This window comes from Perca flavescens, chromosome 5, assembly GCF_004354835.1.
Source record: "Perca flavescens isolate YP-PL-M2 chromosome 5, PFLA_1.0, whole genome shotgun sequence".
In the NCBI taxonomy this organism is placed as follows: domain Eukaryota; kingdom Metazoa; phylum Chordata; class Actinopteri; order Perciformes; family Percidae; genus Perca; species Perca flavescens.
In genome coordinates, this window is record NC_041335.1 from 39,588,329 (window position 1) to 39,612,951 (window position 24,623).

Below are 24,623 nucleotides of genomic sequence, written 5' to 3' on the forward strand. Positions count from 1 at the left end.
ATCTTCATGGTAACGTGGATGATATGGAGTGAAAAAATGTGCGTGAGACATCAATACTAGAAAATATTACGAGTAATCTTAAAAATAATTTACTTTCTGCAGTCTGACTTCAGTTCACCACCTCACCATCTGCGTCACCAATTCCTGTTTTGTCTCCAAAATGTGCGTAGGCATGGGTCAGAGTTTGCGTGGAGGACCGCACATTCTCCCTAGAGCTGGCCGATTTTTTCCCCTAAAAAAATCTGTGATTTATATAAATGAATCTGCAATTTTTTTATAAAAAACTCGATTTACGATTCGATTTTTACCCCCTTCCATTTAAAACAAAATAACTGCGAACTGTAAATATATTTTAAAAATATATATTTATTGTATTAAGTGCATCAACATAAACAAAATTGCAAAGGCAAACCCTTTCACTAACTGAAAAGTAAAAATATGAATCGATTTGACCTACCAACTTGATTTTTAAATCAAATCGATTTTTTTCCCAGCCCTGATTCTCCCGTCAAGTTTGTTTTTTATAAATCACAACCTTTGCGTGGGAAGTGGCGTACGAATGTTTTCAGCCCCGTTTTGTGCGTACGGCACGTTGATAAATGAGACCCCAGACCCCCCGTTTAAGATCTTTCTCGTCCTATAACGCCAACAGTCTGTCCGGGAATCTGGTCCCGTCCTCTCCTCTGCCCTCTCTCTTTATTCTCTGCAGGCAGATGGTCATAGCTCAGACGTTGTGTCCCCCGTGAAGATAGCGAATATATGCTCAAGCCCTGGAATCCCCCCTGATCTCTCCTGGCCTCCAGGTCACTATTACATATTACAAGTTTGAGAATTCAGATAACAATTCAGAATACGGACCTGGAGCCCTGTAAATAACAACGAATATAATTGGCTGTAATGTTTTCCATTTTGGATGTTGAAGATTAAGAACAAGACTTTCAAAGGTGTTATAATTTAATTTAGGTTTAGGAGTAATTAACAGGCTTGCATCAAAGATGGCTGCAACTCCCCCTCCTCGGCCTGAGCCTCTAGGAATTTGAGTATTAATATGACTGGGAGGAGTGGCTTCATTAAGACTAACATAGTCTTCATGGCCCAGCCAGGTTTCAGGAAGACAAAATAAATCAATGTTGTTATCAACTCGTTTACCAATACTGCTTTAGAAGACCGAGATCTAATATTTAATAGTCCACATCTAATTTTCCTATTTTGTTCTATCGTTGCAGTAGTTTTAATTCCAATTAGGTTGTTAAGTATAGCGCATCTTTTGTTTACCTTTGATTTAACCGATCTGAGCCGGGGAACAGACACCGTGCTTATTAGACTATGGGTGGGCGACTGCTCCAACGGAAGCACAGAGGGGCGCGTAGTACTGCACCCCTGATTACTAATATCAAACTTGGGTTGTCATGGTTTATGTCTGATAAACTCGGTCAGATGTTTTGATATGAGAGCGGCTCCGTCCCAGGTGGGATGAATGCCGTCTCTCTCCATCAGACCAGGCTTTTCCCCAGAACACCCCCCAGTTATTCACATAGCCCACATCATTAGCTGGGACCTTTCTGCATTAAGTACTTTTACACTTTAAATACAGTTTCCTAATGATAATTAGACTTTCACTGAACATTTAAGGATTTTAATACCCAGAACGGTTCAAAAAGTGGGCGGTCACTGTTGAGCTCTATTGTATTTTTAAAATCTGATCTGTTATGAATACCAAATGCTTACGAAAGTTTATCCCTACATTTTACTTTCAAAGATTTATATAAAAACTGTACTCTCAATAAAGCAAGAGACAAAAGTTTTTTCTGATTCCTTTATATGGAGATGCAACAGCTGTGCTCAAGCAAACAAAGTGATGATCCATCAGATGTTTGGGTTGATAATCTTGCCCAAGAAGAGGATTTTCTCCGGGTTACTTTCAGTGATGATGACCATGAATGGACGATTGAACTTCAACACCGGGACAGGGACCCGGATGGCGGTCCGTACAATGTCGATTCCTGTGGCAGCTGCAGCTTCGGCTCCAGTCTCGTCCACATCCAGCGTCGCTTTGTGCACAACCTGTGGTGCAACGCAGAGCAAGTGAGACGACAGACATATGGAATGGGTGAAATAAAACATATGCCCAGTTTACTTACATCTGAGACTGCCAGTCCTTTCTTCTCGGAAATGCCTCTCAAATTTGCACAAACACAAAACATGTCTGTCATTCCCATTTCTGACAGCACATTGTTGAGGTTGTATGAAGTCTTGATTGAGAACTTTGGAATATATACACTATATCTCCTAAAACATTTGGGGAGGGGAGACAAACATTCAGTGAATCTGACTAGGGCATGAGATTCATTTGGATATGAGGGCCTTAAACAATAGGCCATTTTTAAAATCACTGACAGACTTTTAAGTCTGTGACAACATTATGGGATGGATCCCTACAGAGATAGACCTTTTAAAGAGGAAGATCCTTTTAGTCAGGACTTTTAGCATGTATAGAGCCAGCATATTTCCACATGTAAAAAAGGTTTATTTTAACCAAACCAGAGTGAAAAAGGTCTCCCTGTAGGGATCCTTTCCTCCGGAGTTAAAAAAAACAAAAACAAAAAGAGGACAAAGCTGGGTACATTATTCCATGTCAAACCTTCCACATATTAGAAGCATACATTAATATTCTCCCTACCTGGGTTTCATTATAGTTGTAGTCAACCATTTGGTGACGTGGTTCGGGCAGATGCCGTTCTCCAGCGTTGCCATGACGTCAGGCAACATCAGCAGCATGTAGTAGGAGCTGGTGAAGGCGAGCTGAAGGACCGTCGTCTTCAGCTTGTCGTCATAATAAATGTAGAAATGATCCTCCAAATTCATCATGAAGACTGGAACCTGGACAATTTAAACATGGACACAGAATGAACAATGCTTAGTATAAAGTGTGTAGCATAAATTGTATAAAGTATATACAACGTATACAGTGTGTAGTACAAAGTGTGTAGTATAAAGTGTGTACAATGCAAAACGATTGACAAAAACAGAACAAATTAGGGTGTAACAACCATCAGGTTTTCCAAACTTGTGTTAACGGCATGAAAAATACTATCTATCTATCTATCTATCTATCTATCTATCTATCTATCTATCTATGGTAAATTAAGAATTTCCAACAGACCCTCGCTCTAGGTTTGGGTTAAACCCCAAATGTTTCCGATGTCTGTCTCCGCCCCTGTTAATTACTGGGACTCAAAATATTTTTTTCTGAATTAAGAGAAACTCTAAACCTTTGTGTTCTTGTCCACGTTGAAGTCGTCCTGCTTGGTGAGTTTAGGGTCAAACGGAGTTGCCCACTTTCCTGTTAGACAACGAGCAGAAATAAAAACGCAACCTTTGGTTTGATACACACAACTTAACCTCAATATGTAAACCTATTACATTAGATTATTACAGACTGACAATGACCTTACCTTTGTAGTAGATGTAGCTGATGATACATGACTGTGTTTGGATCCAGGTTTTCCACCAGCTTGTCAATCTTCCCGTTGGTCTTCTTCTCCACGTACTTATTGATGGTACCAGCACTTTTTGTGGCGTTGGTGAAGTCCACATTGAACCCTTCGGCAAAGTACGACCGCTTCAGGGTCCGCAGGAACTTCGGTTTTGGCTTGAAGTGGTTGGCCACAAACATGGCAGTTCCTTCACTGGCGTCCTCCTGAGATGGGTTGTTGGCCCTCTGGAGGAACATCTGGAAGGCCTGGTCCACATCTGTCTGAGTCAGGGAGCTGTTGAATCCCAGACCACTGAAAAGCTGACGGTGAGTCTCCCCCTGCGCTCCCACGGACAACGCAGCCAAGGCCACCGACACACTGAACGGGGAGAAGAAGATATTCTTTCCCTGAGAGTCAGCATCAGCTGCTAACTTCCTGTAGAGTCGGAAGGAAAACTCTTCGTTTGCTTCGTTCACCAGGGAGATGCTGTTGGCGCTGTTGGCGCAGATCACCGCTGATAGGACCCAGAGACCCACGGCTGCACGCATCATCATTGTGAACTAAGACAAAAGTTCAGCTTCATTGTTTTAATGAGGACACAGAGTGTACTGGAGGTATTTCCTGAAGGTTTAGTATAATGTGAATCTGAGGAGTATGTGGGCTTTTCAGTTACTCTCAAAGAAATCTGATTAAAGGGTGAAATCTTTCAAGCTAGACCACATTTCCCTATTCATTTGTGTACAAGTGACTGAACAAAACTCCTTGAAACAGATCCAGTGTTGATCACCAAGGCTGTAACCAGCAGCCATGAACTGGGCTGTAATGTAACCTACAGGACTAGTGTTCAGTTAGAGTCCACTAAATGTTCTGTTGTTGCTGCTGACAGACTCAGATTATTATTATAAGTGTCTGACAACATTATGGGATGGACCCCTACAGAGATAGACCTTTTAGTTCAAGAGTAAGATCCTTTTAGTTTAAACATGAAACAGCCCCGAAATCACCATCACCAAACTCCACCAGACTCCATGTAAATAATCAGGACTTATATATATATATATATATATATATATATATATATATATATATATATATATCAGAAACATAGGGAGTGTAAATTAATGTGGCAATAATAAAGTAAAGAAATCTCAAAAACAAACCTTTTCTGGATGTGAGGATTGAGAGAGATCACCAGACCTGAATCTCCAGCCCTCTTTAAAGGACAGAGAGTCAATCAAGCTAATGTGAACCAGGTGTAGACTACCACACCTCTGCCTGCCTCCTACCCAGCTCACATGAATGGGAGGGGTCATCACAATTTGTGTGTGTGTGTGTGTGTGTGTGTGTGTGTGTGTGTGTGTGTGTGTGTCTCCCTGTAACCTGATGCTGTAACAGACTAATTTCCCAATTTGGGATTTATAAAGTCTATCTATCTATCTATCTATCTATCTATCAGAAACAATTGACCTCAATGAACATGAACTGTATGAAATGGAGAACAATATTGACCCTGATGACTATTTCTACAATAACATCAACCGCACCTGTGAGTATTACACAGATGAACAATTTAAAAGCAAAATAATAATGGATGGTACACTGTCAATTATACACATTAACAGTAGAAGCCTGTATAGCAACTTCTTTAAAATTAAAGACTATATGAAATATTTCTCGATGTTTAGTGTAATTGCTGCATCAGAAACTTGGCTTATAACTGAGAAAGAAGAGGACGTAGAACTGCAGGGCTATGAGCTATTTTCAACTAACAGAGAAAACAAAAACGGAGGTGGTGCTGCATTTTTTGTGAACAACAAATTTAAGTGTACAAAAGTAAGGGAAATGTCAACAAAAATGGAAAATATCATGGGATGTGTTAATGTAGAAATAGAGGTGGAGAAAACAACAAATATATTAATAAGCTGCATCTATAGAACACCTGGATCTTGTCTTGTTACCTTTAATGAGAAGATGGTTGACAGGTATGATAACAGACATAATAATTAGATGATCATCTTATGTGGAGACTTTAATGTAGATTTGTTAAAATTAAAGGAGCACAAACCCAGGAGAGATTTTATCGACACAATGTATAGTATACCAGAAGGTCTATTAGCTACAATCTTAAAGCTAACTAGAATAACAACTGAATTGATAACATCTTTACCAGTGAAATTGGAAATAGATTACTAAGTGGATTGCTTATCAATGATATAAGTGACCATCATCCCGTGTTTGCTACCCTGCAAAATTTCTCAAAAGAAAATACACAGAGAAACTTCAAAATTGCTAAGTTGACTCTGAAAAAAACAGCTGACACCATAGAGGCCCTTAAGGAGAGTTAAGGCTGGGCACCCGGATAGCTCAGCTGGTAGAGCGGGCACCCATATCTAGAGGTTTACTCCTTGACGCAGTGGCTGCGGGTTGGACTCTGATCTGCGGCCCTTTGCTGCATGTCATTCCCCCCTCTCTCTCACCCCTTTCCTTTCTTCAGCTGTCCTGTCAATAAAGGACGACTTTGTGGAGTGGTCTGGTAAGAATCACCTGCTGCTGAACGTGGATAAGACCAGAGAGATGGTGATCAACTTCAGGAGGAAGGGAACAGTTTCACACACCCTTTGCATCCTGGGAGGAGATGGTTGAGGAGTACAGATACCTGGGTGTCAACATCAACAACAGGCTGAAGTGGAAAATCAACAGCACTGCTGTTTACAAGAAGGGGATGAGCAGAAGAAGCTGAGATCCTTCACCGTGGCCACCAGGATGTTGGAGATGTTGTACCAGTCTGTTGTGGTGTTGGAGATGTTGTACCAGTCTGTTGTGGTGTTGGAGATGTTCTACCATTCTGTTGTGGTGTTGGAGATGTTGTACCAGTCTGTTGTGGTGTTGGAGATGTTCTACCAGTCTTTTGTGGTGTTGGAGATGTTGTACCAGTCTGTTGTGGTGTTGGAGATGTTCTACCATTCTGTTGTGGTGTTGGAGATGTTCTACCATTCTGTTGTGGTGTTGGAGATGTTGTACCATTCTGTTGTGGTGTTGGAGATGTTCTACCAGTCTTTTGTGGTGTTGGATCTGTTGTGGTGTTGGAGATGTTCTACCATTCTGTTGTGGTGTTGGAGATGTTCTACCAGTCTGTTGTGGTGTTGGATCTGTTGTGGTGTTGGAGATGTTCTACCAGTCTGTTGTGGTGTTGGAGATGTTCTACCATTCTGTTGTGGTGTTGGATCTGTTGTGGTGTTGGAGATGTTCTACCAGTCTGTTGTGGTGTTGGAGATGTTCTACCAGTCTGTTGTGGTGTTGGAGATGTTGTGGTGTTGGAAATGTTCTACCAGTCTGTTGTGGTGTTGGAGATGTTCTACCAGTCTGTTGTGGTGTTGGAGATGTTCTACCATTCTGTTGTGGTGTTGGATCTGTTGTGGTGTTGGAGATGTTCTACCAGTCTGTTGTGGTGTTGGATCTGTTGTGGTGTTGGAGATGTTGTACCAGTCTGTTGTGGTGTTGGAGATGTTCTACCAGTCTGTTGTGGTGTTGAAGATGTTCTACCAGTCTGTTGTGGTGTTGGAGATGTTCTACCAGTCTGTCGTGATGTTGGAGATGTTGTACCAGTCTGTTGTGGTGTTGGAGATGGTCTACCATTCTGTTGTGGTGTTGGAGATGTTCTACCATCCTGTTGTGGTGTTGGAGATGTTCTACCATTCTGTTGTGGTGTTGGATCTGTTGTGGTGTTGGAGATGTTCTACCAGTCTGTTGTGGTGTTGGAGATGTTGTACCATTCTGTTGTGGTGTTGGAGATGTTGTCCCAGTCTGTTGTGGTGTTGGAGATGTTGTCCGAGTCTGTTGTGGTGTTGGAGATGTTCTACCAGTCTGTTGTGGTGTTGGAGATGTTGTACCAGTCTGTTGTGGTGTTGGAGATGTTCTACCAGTCTGTTGTGGTTTTGGAGATGTTGTACCATTCTGTTGTGGTGTTGGAGATGTTCTACCAGTCTGTTGTGGTGTTGGAGATGTTCTACCAGTCTGTTTTGGTGTTGGAGATGTTCTACCAGTCTGTTGTGGTGTTGGAGATGTTTTACCAGTCTGTTGTGGTGTTGGAGATGTTCTACCATTCTGTTGTGGTGTTGGAGATGTTCTACCATTCTGTTGTGGTGTTGGATCTGTTGTGGTGTTGGAGATGTTCTACCAGTCTGTTGTGGTGTTGGATCTGTTGTGGTGTTGGAGATGTTCTACCAGTCTGTTGTGGTGTTGGAGATGTTGTACCATTCTGTTGTGGTGTTGGAGATGTTGTCCCAGTCTGTTGTGGTGTTGGAGATGTTGTCCGAGTCTGTTGTGGTGTTGGAGATGTTCTACCAGTCTGTTGTGGTGTTGGAGATGTTGTACCAGTCTGTTGTGGTGTTGGAGATGTTCTACCAGTCTGTTGTGGTGTTGGAGATGTTCTACCAGTCTGTTGTGGTGTTGGAGATGTTCTACCAGTCTGTTTTGGTGTTGGAGATGTTCTACCAGTCTGTTGTGGTGTTGGAGATGTTTTACCAGTCTGTTGTGGTGTTGGAGATGTTCTACCATTCTGTTGTGGTGTTGGAGATGTTCTACCATTCTGTTGTGGTGTTGGATCTGTTGTGGTGTTGGAGATGTTCTACCAGTCTGTTGTGGTGTTGGATCTGTTGTGGTGTTGGAGATGTTCTACCAGTCTGTTGTGGTGTTGGAGATGCTGTACCATTCTGTTGTGGTGTTGGAGATGTTCTACCAGTCTGTTGTGGTGTTGGAGATGTTCTACCATTCTGTTGTGGTGTTGGAGATGTTCTACCATTCTGTTGTGGTGTTGGATCTGTTGTGGTGTTGGAGATGTTCTACCAGTCTGTTGTGGTGTTGGATCTGTTGTGGTGTTGGAGATGTTCTACCAGTCTGTTGTGGTGTTGGAGATGTTCTACCAGTCTGTTGTGGTGTTGGAGATGTTGTACCATTCTGTTGTGGTGTTGGAGATGTTGTCCCAGTCTGTTGTGATGTTGGAGATGTTGTACCAGTCTGTTGTGGTGTTGGAGATGTTCTACCATTCTGTTGTGGTGTTGGAGATGTTGTACCAGTCTGTTGTGGTGTTGGAGATGTTCTACCAGTCTGTTGTGGTGTTGGAGATGTTGTCCCAGTCTGTTATGGTGTTGGAGATGTTGTCCCAGTCTGTTGTGGTGTTGGAGATGTTGTACCAGTCTGTTGTGGTGTTGGAGATGTTGTCCCAGTCTGTTGTGGTGTTGGAGATGTTCTACCAGTCTGTTGTGGTGTTGGAGATGTTGTACCAGTCTGTTGTGGTGTTGGAGATGTTGTACCATTCTGTTGTGGTGTTGGAGATGTTCTACCAGTCTGTTGTGGTGTTGGAGATGTTCTACAAGTCTGTTGTGGCCAGTGCTCTTTTCTCCTCGGCCATCTTCTGGGGCAGCAGCATAGGAGCCAGCCACACAAACAGACTGAACAAGCTGATCAGGAAGGCTGGCTCCGTTATTGGCTGCAATCAGGACACATTTGAAGCTGTTATTGGAGAGGAGGCAATTAAACTTTATAACACTTCATCACTGAGTGTTAGATAAGACTCATTGACATCACAACTGCACTAAGTGCACCTTGCACAATTCAATTCAATTCAATTTTATTTATAGTATCAAATCATAACAAAAGTTATCTCGAGACACTTTACAGATAGAGTAGGTCTAGACCACACTCTATAAATTCCAAAACCCCAACAATTACAGTAATTCCCTCAAGAGGAAGCATTAGCAGTGGCTATTGCGACAGTGGCAAGAAAAACTCCCTTTTAGGAAGAAACCTCGCAGACCCAGACTCTTGGTAGGCGGTGTCTGACGGGCGGTTGGGGGCGTGATGAACAGTGGTGATAACAGTCACATTAGAAGTCACATTGACTTTGAAGGTTATCGTGGAAGTTCATGTCATAGCAGGGCACATCGTGTCATACTGAGTAGTGCAGTCTCCTATACCGGATCCTGACTACTCTGTGCATAGGAACATCACAGCAGGGCGTTGCGGGATGTAACGTGGCGCTGGAGAGCACGGGTGGATGCTGCGGATGCGGCCGGGAAATGCAGAGAAGAAGAAACATAAGGACTCCGGGGAGTAAACTCCCCAGAGCTAGATTAGTAACAAGCATTTCTGGGACAGGATGCATACAAAAGTAACAAGTAGAGATGAGAGAGCAGCTCAGTGTGTTTTAGGGAGGAACAGCCTCCCCGGCAGTCTAGAGTTGTAATAGCATAACTTAAGAGAGGCAGGTTAAAGAGAGGTGCCTGGTCGGGCTAGAACTCTCCCCAACCGGATCGGGCTGTACTGGCCTGCCTCCCTCTACTCTCGCTAGATTATTAATTATACAGTATATAAAACTGATGACTACGAGGAGAAGCAGTGGGCGGGTTAGGTGGGCCGCTTCAACTCCTCGTTCCCCTAACTATAAGCTTTATCAAAGAGGAGGGTTTTCAGTTTACTCTTAAATGTGGTGACGGTGTCTGCCCCTCGAACCCAGACAGACACAACAGGTTTATCTACAGCTTCATCAATACTAGTTCAACAGTTGTACATTTTTATTCCCAACTTGTATATATTTTAAATTATTTGTTCTTATAATCTACCATATTATTATCTCATGTTGTATCCTATTATTTCATGTATATTTTGTAGATGTGCTGTGTGTCTAATATTTTGCTACACTGGAATTTCCCATTTTTGGGGGATTAATACAAATCTATCTATCTATCTATCTATCTATCTATCTATCTATCTATCTATCTATCTATCTATCTATCTATCTATCTATCTATCCATCTATCTATCTATCTATCACTCACAATAAGACAACAGCTCTCTGTCCTATGCAGGCGGATCAGACCTAAAAGCGCTGCTGTCCTCAGTCTGACTGCAACATCCAGATTCTGCAAGACTCTCAGACTCTCCTGGACTCTCACAGACTTTCACAGGGTTTCTTGGACTTTCCAGGACTCTATGTGACTCTCAGAGCTTTCAAGGAATCTCCTTAACTCTGCAGGACTCTCCTGGACTCTCCCTATCTCTGCAGGACTCTCCTGGACTCTCACAGACTTGAAAAGCAGCAACTGTCCCTGTTTAGCGTTTAGCTTAGCACGGGCGCCATAGCAACCATGACCCAAACTGTCTCTAGCTGCTTTCTGATTGGTGCTGGACGAGAGCACCCATTGTTCACATGAATTTTACGGCCTCAAAAAATAAATAAATAAAAATGACAATAAAATAATAAAAATATATATTTTTTACAGTTTTTGCCCCATTGCTTACACACTAAAAACAAAAAAAACAAATGCTTAGACCAAAGCCTCAAAACCTAAACTTCTTGTAGCATACCTTAAACAGTGTAACCATAGCTTAAACACAGTGTAACACATAACCATACTTAAACAATGTAACCATAGCTTAAACACAGTGTAACCATAAGCTTAAACACAGTGTAACCATACCTTAAACAATGTAACCATAGCTTAAACACAGTGTAAACAAACACAGTGTAACCATACCTTAAACAGTGTAACCATACCTTAAACAGTGTAACCATAGCTTAAACACCATAGTGTAACCATACCTTAAACAGTGTAACCATAGCTTAAACACAGTGTAACCATACCTTAAACAGTGTAACCATAGCTTAAACACAGTGTAACCATACAACAAACACAGTGTAACCATACCTTAAACACAGTGTAACCATAGCTTAAAAACACAGTGTAACCATACCTTAAACAAACACAGTGTAACCATAGTTTAAACACAGTGTAACCATACCATACCTTAAACACAGTGTAACCATAACCATACCTTAAACACAGTGTAACCATAGCTTAAACACAGTGTAACCATAGCTTAAACACAGTGTGTAACCACCAAACACAGTTAAACATAACAAAACACAGTGTAACCATACCTTAAACACAGTGTAACCATACCTTAAACACAGTGTAACCATACCTTAAACACAGTGTAACCATACCTTAAACACAGTGTAACCATACCTTAAACACATGTAACCATAGCTTAAACACAGTGTAACCATACCTTAAACACAGTGTAACCATACACAGTGTAAATACAAACACAGTGTAACCATACCTTAAACACAGTGTAACCATTTAAACCACAGTGTAACCATACCTTAAACACAGTGTTTTTAAACACAGTGTAACCATAGTTTAAACACAGTGTAACCATACCTTAAACACAGTGTAACCATACCTTAAACACAGTGTAACCATACCTTAAACACAGTGTAACCATACCTTAAACACAGTGTAACCAAACACAGTAACCATAGTTTAAACACAGTGTAACCATTTAAACACAGTGTAACCATACCTTAAACACAGTGTAACCATACCTTAAACACAGTGTAACCATACCTTAAACACAGTGTAACCATACCTTAAACACAGTGTAACCATAGTTTAAATACATTATCAACTTTGCATTTTGTTTGCAATCCTTTAACACACTTATTGCACTTAAACCCTACACACGTTTTCTTACATTAGACACTTTGTTTGAAAACTAAATCTCCTGTTGTCATTGGTAAAAACACTCTGTTCAAAATGCAAAACTCATCTGGCAATTGTAGGAACTTACATACAGACCTGAAAACACTTGAATAGAAAACAGAACACCAATCGATCTGAGCCTTAGAACTCTAATAGAGAACTCTGCAGCATGGAGGCAATGAGAGTCAGAGGAAGAGGAGGACAAAGAGAGAGAGAGAGGAGTCGGACGTGGAAGAGCCATCGCCTGTGATGCTGACGAGGTCTTGTGGCCAGTTCCGAACAGTAGGCGGGATCCAGCCCCCCCCCACACCACGCACACACACACACACACACACACACACACACACACACACACACACACACACACACACACACACACACACACACACACACACACACACACACAAGTCTGTTTTTTTTCCCAATAGCAACTTATCCAGTAAGTGTTTTTTTTTACTTTTTGTTTACTTTCTAAATGTGATGATTTGTGATTCTATTTTTCTTTATTTCTGTAAGAATATTTGTTTTTTGTAAAAACTCTTGTTTGATTACTGCAGAAATTCTACTTCTGAGATTTACAGAAGACTGAGTCTGAGAAAATGACAATAAAAATAGAAACACAAAGACTGCAGTGTTTTCTATAAAGCCCATCAGTGTGTTGCTGGTGATATTAAAGATGAATTCAAATGGTGCTTGTGTGTATGGTTTTGATTGCAGTGTTTCATTTTGGCATAGACGTGAGTTGTTAATCTCCAAGTGCTATGTCTGATTGGCTTGTGTGGAGAGTTTTGACATAATGAGCCAAATTCTGCAAAAAGTGTGTAAGCAATAGGCAAAAACTGTAAATGAATATATATATAAACAACACTGACACATTATTGTTTTTGAACCATGTAGAACCATGTATTACAGTTTTTTACAATTGCTATGACACTTTTTTCAATACTTCTAACAACTTTCCTGAACTCTTTACAAATTTAGCACATCTGTCTGTGTAGGCTATACAATTAACACATTTCTTGTTGCTTTGACACAAAATGCATACAGTTAACACAATGCTTTAACTTCTTTTACACACAAGCCTGTCTGTGTGTTTGCGTGTGCACATATATAGCCTATATAAAAACACTGGCACATTGTTTATTTGAACCATAGAATATTAATGAACGAGTTCACAGTAATGTTCAGGCAGTAATACGGTACGTTCAGTTCACGTTCACCCAAAATATGAACGAGTTCATGAACTATCATTCAGTGAACGCGTTCAGGCACAACACTGCATATTACATATATATTCTGTGTTTTACATCAACATGTTCACAACAATCTGATAAATGATGCCCAAATGTGAGTGTGTGGCTTGTTCAGAACACAATCTCATATTGTACTAAAATAGTTCACCGAACGTGTTCCTGAAAACATTTGAAGAGAGAAATAGGCCGTGCAGTTGCCGAATCCGTCTTCATTTCAGATCAAAGGTCAGTTTAAAAGATTCGACTGTCAGCAGTGCCCACCCTGCTGAAAACGGAGGGAGGAAGAATTAAGGGTAGGCATCCAATCCTGCTATCGCCTACTTCTCCAAATACTTTGTGACCACCTACCAGATGCCCTTCCTCAGATAACACAACAACTTGTTCAATAGAAGAAGCCATAAATACAGTTTTAGTATTATGTATTTCAAACTGATTGAAACTTTCCACTTCTCTACTACACTGTTGTTGCTGGTGTTGTCACATGGTCATGTGTTTGCAAAGGGTCTATAGCCTCTTTCAAACATTTGTATTATTTAACTTAAATGACATTCATACCAAATGAACCCAGTCTCACCTATTCTTACACAGTCTAGCCAGCAATTCAGTGTAGTGTCAGCCATTGAACATTCAGCATTCACTCGGTTTGTGTCCCGTCCACTTTAAAATCCATTTCATTTTTCTGCTCCTGTAGAAGATCAGTCTGTATAAAATCAACAGTTGCCACTTTCCAAATTGTGAGGGCTTTGCAAGTTCTTTAACTTTTATACTTTCCTGACAATACTTAAGACTTAAATTTTAATGCAGGACTTGTACTTTTACAGTGTGGAAAAAGTACTTTTACTTAAGTAAAATGGATTTTAATAGCCAGAACCAGAGAGGTTCAAAAGTGGGCAGTCACTTTTGAGCTCTTACATTTAAAAAAAAAAAAAAAAAAAATATAAAAATCTGATCCCTTATAAATATCAAATGCTCATGAAGTTTTTTTTTTATCCCTACATTTTACCTTCAAAGAGTTCAATAAAAACAGTTTACAATCAATAAAGCAAGAGACAAACAATTTTTTTCTGATTCCTTTATATGAGATGCAATGGCTGTGCTTGAGCAAACCAAGTGACGATCATCACTTGGGTGGGTTGATAATCCTTCCCAAGAAGAGGATTGTCTCAGTGTTAAGGTCAGTGATGATGACCATGAATGGACGATTGAACTTCAACACAGGGACAGGGAACCGGATGGCAGTCAGTCCGATGCTGATGCCTGTGGCGGCAGCAGCGGTGGCTCCGGTCTCGTCCACGTCCAGCGAAGCTTGGTGCACAACCTGCGGCGCAACGCAGAGTAAGTGAGACGACAGATGAATGGAATGTGGGAAATAAAACCCATTCTCCGTTTACTTACATCTGAGACTGCCAGTCCTTGCTCCTCTGAAATGCCGCTGAAATTTGCACGATCACCAAACATGTCTGTCATTCCCATTTCTGACAGCACAACGTTGAGGTTGTAGGAAGTCTTGATGGAGAACTTTGGAATATATACACTATATCTCCTAAGACATTTGGAGAGGGGGGGGGACAAACATTTTGAGAGTCTGACCAGGGCACAAGTTTCATTTGGCTACTAGGGCCTTAAAACAATGATGTGCCATTTTTAAAATCACTGACAGACTCAGATCATCATCATCATCATCATCTGACATGGGATGGATCCCTACAGAGCTAGACCTTTGAGTTAAAGAGGAAGATCCTTTTGGCTTAACATGAAACAGCCCCGAAATCATCATCACCAAACTCCAGACTCCATGTAAATAATCAGGACTTGTAGCGTGTAAAGAGTCAGCATATTGCCACGTTTATTTAGCTTCTGTCCACTTTGAAGTGTGTTTTACGATGATAAAAGTCCTGATTATTTACATGGAGTCTGGTGTAGTTTGGTGATTGTGATTTTGGGGCTGTTTCATGTTAAACTAAAAGGTTCTTACTCTTTAACTAAAAAGGTCTGTCAAACCTTCCACATATTAGAAGCATAAATTAAGATTCTCCAACCTGGGTGTCATCATAGCCTTCAACCACTTTGTGACGTGGTTCGGGCAGATGGCATTCTCCAGTGTTGCCATGACGTCAGGCAACATCAGCAGCATGGAGTAGGAGCCGGAGAAGGGGAGCTGAAGGACCGTCGTGTTCAGCTGGTCATTGTGATAGGTGTAGAAATCATCCTCCAGATTCATCATGGGGACTGGAACCTGGACCATGACAATTTAAACATGAAGACACACAGAATGAACGATTCTTCGTATAAAGTGTAGTATAAGTGTGTAGCATAAATTGTTTAAGTTATGTAAAGTGTATAATATAAAGTGTATAGTGTGTAGTATAAAGTATGTACAGTGTGTAGTATAAAGCGGGTAATATAAAGTGTATACAATGTGTAGTATGATGCAAAAGGGTTGAAAAAAAGCACAACAAATTATGGTGTTATAACTATCAGGTTTTCAAACTTGTGTTAATGGCATGAAAAATACTCAATATCTTTGGTAAATTAAAAAAAGGTCCAATATGTAATATTTGTACTGTAATAATCCATAAATGACACCAATGCCTCAGATATTAAGAAAAATGCTAAACTGAAATACTATCTTTTCTGACAACAATGCCAATGTCAGTATTTTCTCTTTTTGAAATTTACATTCCATGACAGAATTTGTTTTGATCTGTGTGTTGTTATCAACAGCCCAGTTTGACAGGCAGGCCGGGTTGCCAGATATATACCTGTAAACACGTAAACCCAGCGCGCTACAGCTGTAACGGTAGTACAGCCATGAAAGCAGCAAACAAACAGGATCAACGGAGATAGATTATACATGACAAAACACAAAAAAAAAACAGCATGGTTTCTAACAGTTGCGTGACCAGAGACGTAACAACCCCCTGGTAAATATTGGAGATTTATTTGAAAGATGGAGACAGCTTAGATCCCAAAAGGACGCAGAGTTGGCTTATTTTCTCCTGAACAGGTAAGCATTAGCTTCAGGCTAATTTATCACTGCTACTAGGGATGAGCATTTTTTGTCATTTCAACATTTGTGTACTCACATTGAATTATATAGCTAGAGTACCCGAGTTGGTTACTCGCAAAAACAATTGAGAAATAGCCAGTAAAGTGATCCCGACTGGTCCTGGCTAACGCCGCCATGCTAACCCTGTTAACCGCTAACGTTACCGGGAGGACCAGGCAAGCAGCCCATGGCTGTTTACAACTTGTAGTTCAGCGGCTGGAGCAGACAATGGTGAGTTATTTTAAGCCACGAGAGGGGGGCTGTAAATCGGAAAGAGGACTGTGAGTTTGCAGTGTGTTTAGCGATTGTTGCCGTAATACTAAGCAGATGAAGTGTTTTCCGTCGGCAAGGTAGTGGTATTTTTAGCGTTTCGTATTGTAATTCTAAGCCGAGGAAGTGTGCCTGACTGGCGTGTGGAGAGGACAGTGAGGTTGTTGTGTTTTTAGCGGTTCATACTGTAATTTTAAGCTGAAAAAGTGTGTCTGTCAGTTGGTTACAGAGTCAATATAGCCGCATCTAACGAGCACGGGCTTTTATGACTGTCAATATAGCCTGCATCTAACGTTAGCTACTCCGCTGTGGAGTAATGTCTGGCTATGTGAGACTAGCATCTACTAGCATCTAGCTTAGCTACTCCGCTGTGCTGTGGAGTAATGTCTGGCTATGTGAGAAAAGCGTCTAGCAACATTGTTGTGAATGCTGCGGTCTCAGCCTGGCAACCCCCGTGAACTTCGAGTCTGAGCAGGAGGGGGCGGGGGAGACGACTCCAGTATTTTGAATTGGTAGTGCAGTAACTATGTTAACCGCTAGCTGCCAGTATTACATACAATATTACATATTGCACCTTTAAGAATGCCAATGGACCCCCGCTCTAGGTTTGGGCTGAACCCCGAATGTTTACGATGTCCGTCTTCACCCCTGTGAATTACCAGAACTCAAATATAATTTTTCTGAATTAAGAGAGAAACTACGGACCTTGGTGTTTTCGTCCAAGTTGAAGTCGTCCTGCTTGGTGAGCTTAGGGTCAAATGGAGTCGCCCATTTTCCTGTTAAGACAATGAACAGAAATAATACAACCTTTGGTTTGATACACACAATTTAACCTCAATATGTTAACCTATTAGATTACAGACTGACTAGATCTCATCCCACAGGACCTTCTCACCTCTGTAGTAGATGTAGCTGATGAGATACATGACTGTGTTTGGATCCAGGTCTTTCACCAGCTTGTCAATCTTCCCGTTGGTCATCTCCACCACGTACTTATTGATGGTATCAGCACTTTCTGTGGCGTTGGTGAAGTCCACATTGAACCCATTGGTGAAGTAAGACTGCTTCAGGGTCTGCAGGAACTCTGGCTTGGGCTTGAAGCGGTCATCCACGAACACGGCGGTCCCTTCGCTGGCGTCCTGAGATGGGTTGTTGGGCCTCTGGAGGAACATCTGGAAGGCCTGGTCCACATCTGTCTGAGTCAGGAGGGAGCTGTTGAAGCCCAGACCACTGAAAAGCTGACAGTGAGTCTCCCCCTGAGCTCCCACGGACAACGCAGCCAAGGCGGTCGACACACTGAACGGGGAGAAGAAGATATTCTTTCCCTGTGAGTCAGCATCAGCTGCTAACTTCCTGTAGAGTCGGAAAGAAAACTCGTTGTTTGCTTCGCTCACCACGGAGACGCTGTCGCTCACCCCGAGACACGCACCACGGAGATGCCGCGTTCACCACAGAGATGCCGCTGCTCACCACAGAGATGCCGTCGCTCACCACAGAGATGCCGCTGCTCACCACAGAGATGCCGTCGCTCACCACAGAGAGCCGCCGCTGCTCACCACAGAGATGCCGCCGTTCACCACAGAGATGCTCACCACCACGGAGACCACGGAGACGCGTCACCACGGAGACGCCGCTTATGCTGTCCACGGAGACGCCGTCGCTCACCACGGAGACGCCGTCGCTTGCGCTGCTCACCACGGAGACGCTGTCGCTCACCACGGAGACGCCGCTTGCTCACACCACGGAGACGCCCGTCGCTCACCACGGAGATGCCGCCGCTCACCACGGAGACGCTGTCGCCGCTCACCACGGAGACGCTGTCGCTCACCACGGAGACGCCGTCGCTTGGCGCTGCTCACCACGGAGACGCTGTCACCACGGACCACGGAGATGCCGCTGCTCACCACGGAGACGCTGTCGCTCACCACGGAGAGACGCCGCGCTTTGCGCTGCTCACCACGGAGACGCCGTCGCTCACCACAGAGATGCCGCTGCTTTGCGTGTTCACCACGGAGACGCTGTCGCTTGCGCTGTTCACCACGGAGACGCTGTCGCTCACCACGGAGACGCCGCTTGCGCTCGCTATTCACCACGGAGACGCCGTTCACCACGCTGCTCACCACGGAGACGCCGCTTGTCACGGAGACGCCACGGAGATGCCGTCACCACGGAGACGCTGTCGCTCACCACGGAGACGCTGTCGCTTGCGTCGCTCACCACGGAGACGCTGTCGCTTGAGTCGCTCACCACGGAGACGCTGTCGCTTGAGTCGCTCACCACGGAGACGCCGTCGTTCTCACCACGGAGACGCCGTCGCTTGCGTCGCTCACCACGGAGACGCCGCTTGCTCACCACGGAGACGCACCACGGAGACGCTGTCGTTCACCACGGAGACGCTGTCGTCCACTATAGAGCCTTTGACAGCCTGGTCGTTGTCGTGACCTCTGCCCACGCAGATCACTGCTGATAGGACCCAGAGACCCACGGCTGCACACATCCTCATGATGAACTAAGACAAAAGAAAAAGTTAATGTTCATTGTTCGTATGAGGAAAAACTGTACTGGTGGCATTTTCTGAAGGTTTAGTATAATGTGAATCTGATGAGTAGGTGGGCTGTTCAGCTCAAAGAAATCTTATTAAAAGGGTGGTATCTTTCAAGACCACATTTCACTATTGATTTGTGTTTAACTGAGTGATGTAAACAAAACTCCTTGAAACTGGTCCAGTATTGATCACCAAGGCTGTAACCAGCAGCCATGAACTGGGCTGTAATGTAACCTACAGGACTAGTGTTTAGTTAGAATACACTAAAAGTTCTGTTGTTGCTGCCAAGACTCAGATTATTCCAAGTCTGACAACATTATGGGATGGATCCCTACAGAGAGAGACCTTTTAGTTAAAGAGTAAGATCCTTTTAGTTTAACATGAAACAGCCCCGAAATCACCATCACCAAACTACACCAGACTCCATGTAAATAATCAGGACTCATCGTAAAACACACTTCACTCAAAGTGGACAGAAACTAAATAAAACTACCAAAAGCCGTCTTGGTTCATCTTTCCACTGTTCCAACAATCACCACTCTGGTTTGGTTGAAATAAACCCTTAATTCATCCATTTACATGTGGAGGTATGCTGGCTCTATACACACTAAAAGTCCTGATTATTTACATGGAGTCTGGTGGAGATATGCTGGCTCTCTATACGCTAAAAGTCCTGATTATTTACATGGAGTCTGGTGGAGATATGCTGGCTCTATACACGGTAAAAGTCCTGATTATTTACATGGAGTCTGGTGGAAATATGCTAGCTCTATACACGCTAAAAGTCCTATTTACTTACATGGATCTATACACACTAAACATACCGACATCATGTGAAAGCAATTACACCAGTCACAATTCAGAAAGTCAGTCTGGCTTCTTACCTCTCTGACCAGAGAAACAAATTAGAATGCAAGAGAATGCAAATTAGCACAACCAAACAGATGCAATACCAATTAGACATAAAGTAACAAAAGCCTTAACTCAAATGCTAAATATTATGACCCCCCACTTGTCATGAATCATCTTAAATTCAAGACAAAAGAAGGGAGGCCACACCGAATTAAGGATTACATTAAAGCTAACTTTATTTAACCCATAATTAATTATACTCACATATCATTGATATGTATATCAAAAGTGTAGGTTAATGTGTCAATAATAAAGTAACGAACCCTCAAAAACAAACCTTTTCTGGATGTGATGATTGAGAGAGATCACCAGACCTGAATCTCCAGCCCTCTTTAAAGGACAGAGAGTCAATCAAGCTAATGTGAACCAGGTGTAGAATACCACACCTCTGCCTGCATCCTACCCAGCTCACATGAATGGGAGGGGTCATCACAATTGTTTTGTGTGCGTGTGCGTGTCCGTGTACGTGTGTGTGAGAGTGTCTCCCTGTAAACTGATGCTGTAACAGAGTAATTTCCAAATTTGTGTTGTATAATGTCTATCTATCTATCTATCTATCTATCTATCTATCTATCTATCTATCTATTTTACTTGAAAAAATAAAGTTTAAAAAAACAACTCCAACGGAGGCGTGACGACCTTGGTGAATTTGGACCACCTAACTATGTGAGTAGTATTTCATATGCACATGGAAACTATGAAAACTTGAACCTAGAAACAATTGACCTCAATGAACATGAACTGTATGAAATGGAGAACAATATTGACCCTGATGACTATTTCTACAATAACATCAACCCCACCTGTGAGTATTACACAGATGAACAATTTAAAGGCAAAATAATAATGGATGGTACACTGTCAATTATACACATTAACAGTAGAAGCCTGTATAGCAACTTCTTTAAAATTAAAGACTATATGAAACATTTCTTGATGTTTAGTGAAATTGCAGCATCAGAAACTTGGCTTATAACTGAGAAAGAAGAGGATGTAGAACGTTTATCTGTGTTTTTTGTCCTAACGGCTCCTTCCAGGCAGCGCTGCCTGGAAGGCACTAGGTGGTGTTGCACTATTTGTGAACAACAAATTTAAGTGTACAAAAGTAAGGGAAATGTCAACAAAATGGAAAATATCATGGGATGTGTTAATGTAGAAATAGAGGTGGAGAAAACAACGAATATATTAATAAGCTGCATCTATAGAACACCTGGATCTTGTCTTGTTACCTTTAATGAGAAGATGGTTGACAGGTATGATAAAAGACATAATAATAAGATGATCATCTTATGTGGAGACTTTAATGTAGATTTGTTAAAATTAAAGGAGCACAAGCCCAGGAGAGATTTTATCGACACAACGTATAGTATACCAGAAGGTCTATTAGCTACAATCTTAAAGCTAACTAGAATAACAACTGAATTGATAACATCTTTACCAGTGAAATTGGAAATAGATTACTAAGTGGATTGCTTATCAATGATATAAGTGACCATCATCCCGTGTTTGCTACCCTGCAAAATTTCTCAAAGGAAAATACACAGAGAAACTTCAAAATTGCTAAGTTGACTCTGAAAAAAACAGCTGACACCATAGAGGCCCTTAAGGAGGGGTTAAGGCTGGGCACCCGGATAGCTCAGCTGGTAGAGCGGGCACCCATATCTAGAGGTTTACTCCTTGGCGCAGTGGCCAAAGGGTTCGACTCTGATCTGCGGCCCTTTGCTGCATGTCATTCCCCCCTCTCTCTCACCCCTTTCATTTCTTCAGCTGTCCTGTCAATAAAGGCCTACAAATACCCAAAAAATAGGAGCAGTTTCTACAATTTAGAACAAAGGAAGCAGAAGATGAATATGAGAAATATACAAATAACTTGACTAGCAAATTGAGAATAAATAAGGCCGCAGGTGAGATCTTCTCTGGACCAGCCTTGTCTGGGAGTAGACGATGCTGTCATCTGTCTCCTGCAGCGAGATCATTGGCACCTGGATGGCGGTGGCAGCACTGTGAGAATGACAGATTTTGATTTCTCCAGTGCATTCAACACCATCCAGCCACTGCTACTGTGTGAGAAGCTGTCCACAGTCTCCTGCATCACTGACTACCTGACAGACAGACCTCAGTCTCCTGGATCACTGACTACCTGACAGACAGACCTCAGTCTCCTGGATCAATGACTACCTGACAGACAGACCTCAGTCTCCTGGATCAATGACTACCTGACAGACAGACCTCAGTCTCCTGGATCACTGACTACCTGACAGACAGACCTCAGTCTCCTGGATCAATGACTACCTGACAGACAGACCTCAGTCTCCTGGATCAATGACTACCTGACAGACAGACCTCAGTCTCCTGGATCAATGACTACCTGACAGACAGACCTCAGTCTCTTGGATCTGTCTGATGTGGTGGTGAGTGGTACAGGGGGCTCCACAGGGGACTGTGCTGTCTCCCTTTTCTGTTCACCTTATACACCACAGCCTTCCAGTACAACTCAGAGTCATGTCACCTACAGAAGTTCTCTGATGACTTTGCAGTTGTTGTGTGTATCAGGGATGGACAGGAGGGAGAGTACAGAGTGCTGGTGGACGACTTTGTGGAGTGGTCTGGTAAGAATCACCTGCTGCTGAACCTGGATAAGACCAGAGAGATGGTGATCGACTTCAGGATGAAGGGAACAGCTCCGCAGCCCCTTTGCATCCTGGGAGGAGATGGTTTAGGAGTACAGATACCTGGGTGTCAACATCAACAACTGAAGTGGAATATCAACAGCACTGCTGTTTACAAGAAGGTGATGAGCAGAGGAAGCTGAGATCCTTCACCGTGGCCACCAGGATGTTGGAGATGTTGTACCAGTCTGTTGTGGTGTTGGAGATGTTCTACCATTCTGTTGTGGTGTTGGAGATGTTGTACCATTCTGTTGTGGTGTTGGAGATGTTGTACCATTCTGTTGTGGTGTTGGAGATGTTCTACCATTCTGTTGTGGTGTTGGAGATTTTGTACCAGTCTGTTGTGGTGTTGGAGATGTTCTACCAGTCTGTTGTGGTGTTGGAGATGTTCTACCAGTCTGTTGTGGTGTTGGAGATGTTCTACCATTCTGTTGTGGTGTTGGAGATGTTCTACCATTCTGTTGTGGTGTTCGAGACGTTCTACTAGTCTGTTGTGGTGTTGGAGATGTTTTACCATTCTGTTGTGGTGTTGGATCTATTGTGGTGTTGGAGATGTTCTAGCATTCTGTTGTGGTGTTAGAGATGTTGTACCAGTGTGTTGTGGTGTTGGAGATGTTCTAGCATTCTGTTGTGGTGTTAGAGATGTTCTACCAGTCTGTTGTGGTGTTGGAGATGTTCTACCATTTTGTTGTGGTGTTGGAGATGTTCTACCATTCTGTTGTGGTGTTCGAGATGTTCTACCAGTCTGTTGTGGTGTTGGAGATGTTCTACCAGTCTGTTGTGGTGTTGGAGATGTTGTACCAGTCTGTTGTGGTGTTGGAGATGTTCTACCAGTCTGTTGTGGTGTTGGAGATGTTCTACCATTCTGTTGTGGTGTTGGAGATGTTCTACCAGTCTGTTGTGGTGTTGGAGATGTTGTGGTGTGGGAGATGTTCTACTAGTCTGTTCTGGTGTTGGAGATGTTTTACCATTCTGTTGTGGTGTTGGAGATGTTCTACTAGTCTGTTGTGGTGTTGGAGATGTTTTACCATTCTGTTGTGGTGTTGGATCTGTTGTGGTGTTGGAGATGTTCTACCATTCTGTTGTGGTGTTGGAGATTTTCGACCATTCTGTTGTGGTGTTGGAGATGTTCTACCATTCTGTTGTGGTGTTGGAGATGTTCTACCAGCCTGTTGTGGTGTTGGAGATGTTCTACCAGTCTGTTGTGGTGTTGGAGATTTTGTACCAGTCTGTTGTGGTGTTGGAGATGTTCTACCAGTCTGTTGTGGTGTTGGAGATGTTGTACCATTCTGTTGTGGTGTTGGAGATGTTGTACCATTCTGTTGTGGTGTTGGAGATGTTCTACCAGTCTGTTGTGGTGTTGGAGATGTTCTACCAGTCTGTTGTGGTGTTGGAGATGTTCTACCAGTCTGTTGTGGTGTTGGAGATGTTCTACCAGTCTGTTGTGGTGTTGGATCTGTTGTGGTGTTGCAAAACTCATCTGGCAATTGTAGGAACTTACATACAGACCTGAAATAGAACACCAATCGGTCTGAGCCTTAGCTATTATACAGACAGGCCTCAGGTAAACATTTAGAGAACTCTGCCCATCAGTGTGTTGCTGGTGATATGAAAGATGAATTCAAATGGTGCTTGTGTGTATGGTTTTGATTGCAGTGTTTCATTTTGGCATAGACGTGAGTTGTTAATCTCCAAGTGCTATGTCTGATTGGCTTGTGTGGAGAGTTTTGACATAATGAGCCAAATTCTGCAAAAAGTATGTAAGTAATAGGCAAAAATTGTAAATGAATATATATATATATATATATATATATATATATATATATATATATATATATACTGTATATATAAACAACACTGACACATTATTGTTTTTGAACCATGTAGAATATTAAATATAGCT

General features: G+C 42.4%; 1 protein-coding gene and 1 long non-coding RNA gene across 28 annotated transcripts in view; both read right to left on the reverse strand.

Moving 5' to 3' along the window:
* Positions 1-1,801: 1,801 nt before the first annotated feature.
* LOC114555448 (serpin A3-5) overlaps positions 1,802-24,623 on the reverse strand; it is a 57,377-nt gene continuing 34,555 nt past the window's right edge. For 25 of the 27 annotated variants that reach the window (XM_028577839.1, XM_028577832.1, XM_028577831.1 and 22 more), the window contains 4 exons: positions 3,273-3,343; positions 2,681-2,880; positions 2,142-2,289; positions 1,802-2,064 (listed from right to left, as the gene is read on the reverse strand). In XM_028577839.1, the coding sequence (XP_028433640.1) occupies positions 1,867-2,064; positions 2,142-2,289; positions 2,681-2,880; positions 3,273-3,343 (617 nt within the window). In that variant the 3' untranslated portion in view covers positions 1,802-1,866. Of the gene's footprint in view, positions 2,065-2,141; positions 2,290-2,680; positions 2,881-3,272; positions 3,344-14,332; positions 14,594-14,670; positions 14,819-15,314; positions 15,512-17,299; positions 17,371-17,489; positions 17,979-24,623 lie in introns of those variants that run through there. The other 2 variants (XM_028577820.1, XM_028577822.1) reach the window with 2 other exon arrangements.
* Positions 18,957-20,429, reverse strand: LOC114555451 (uncharacterized). The gene is made up of 2 exons (XR_003692567.1): positions 20,329-20,429; positions 18,957-19,103 (listed from the first exon to the last, which is right to left on the reverse strand). It is a non-coding gene; the product is annotated as an uncharacterized LOC114555451 (long non-coding RNA).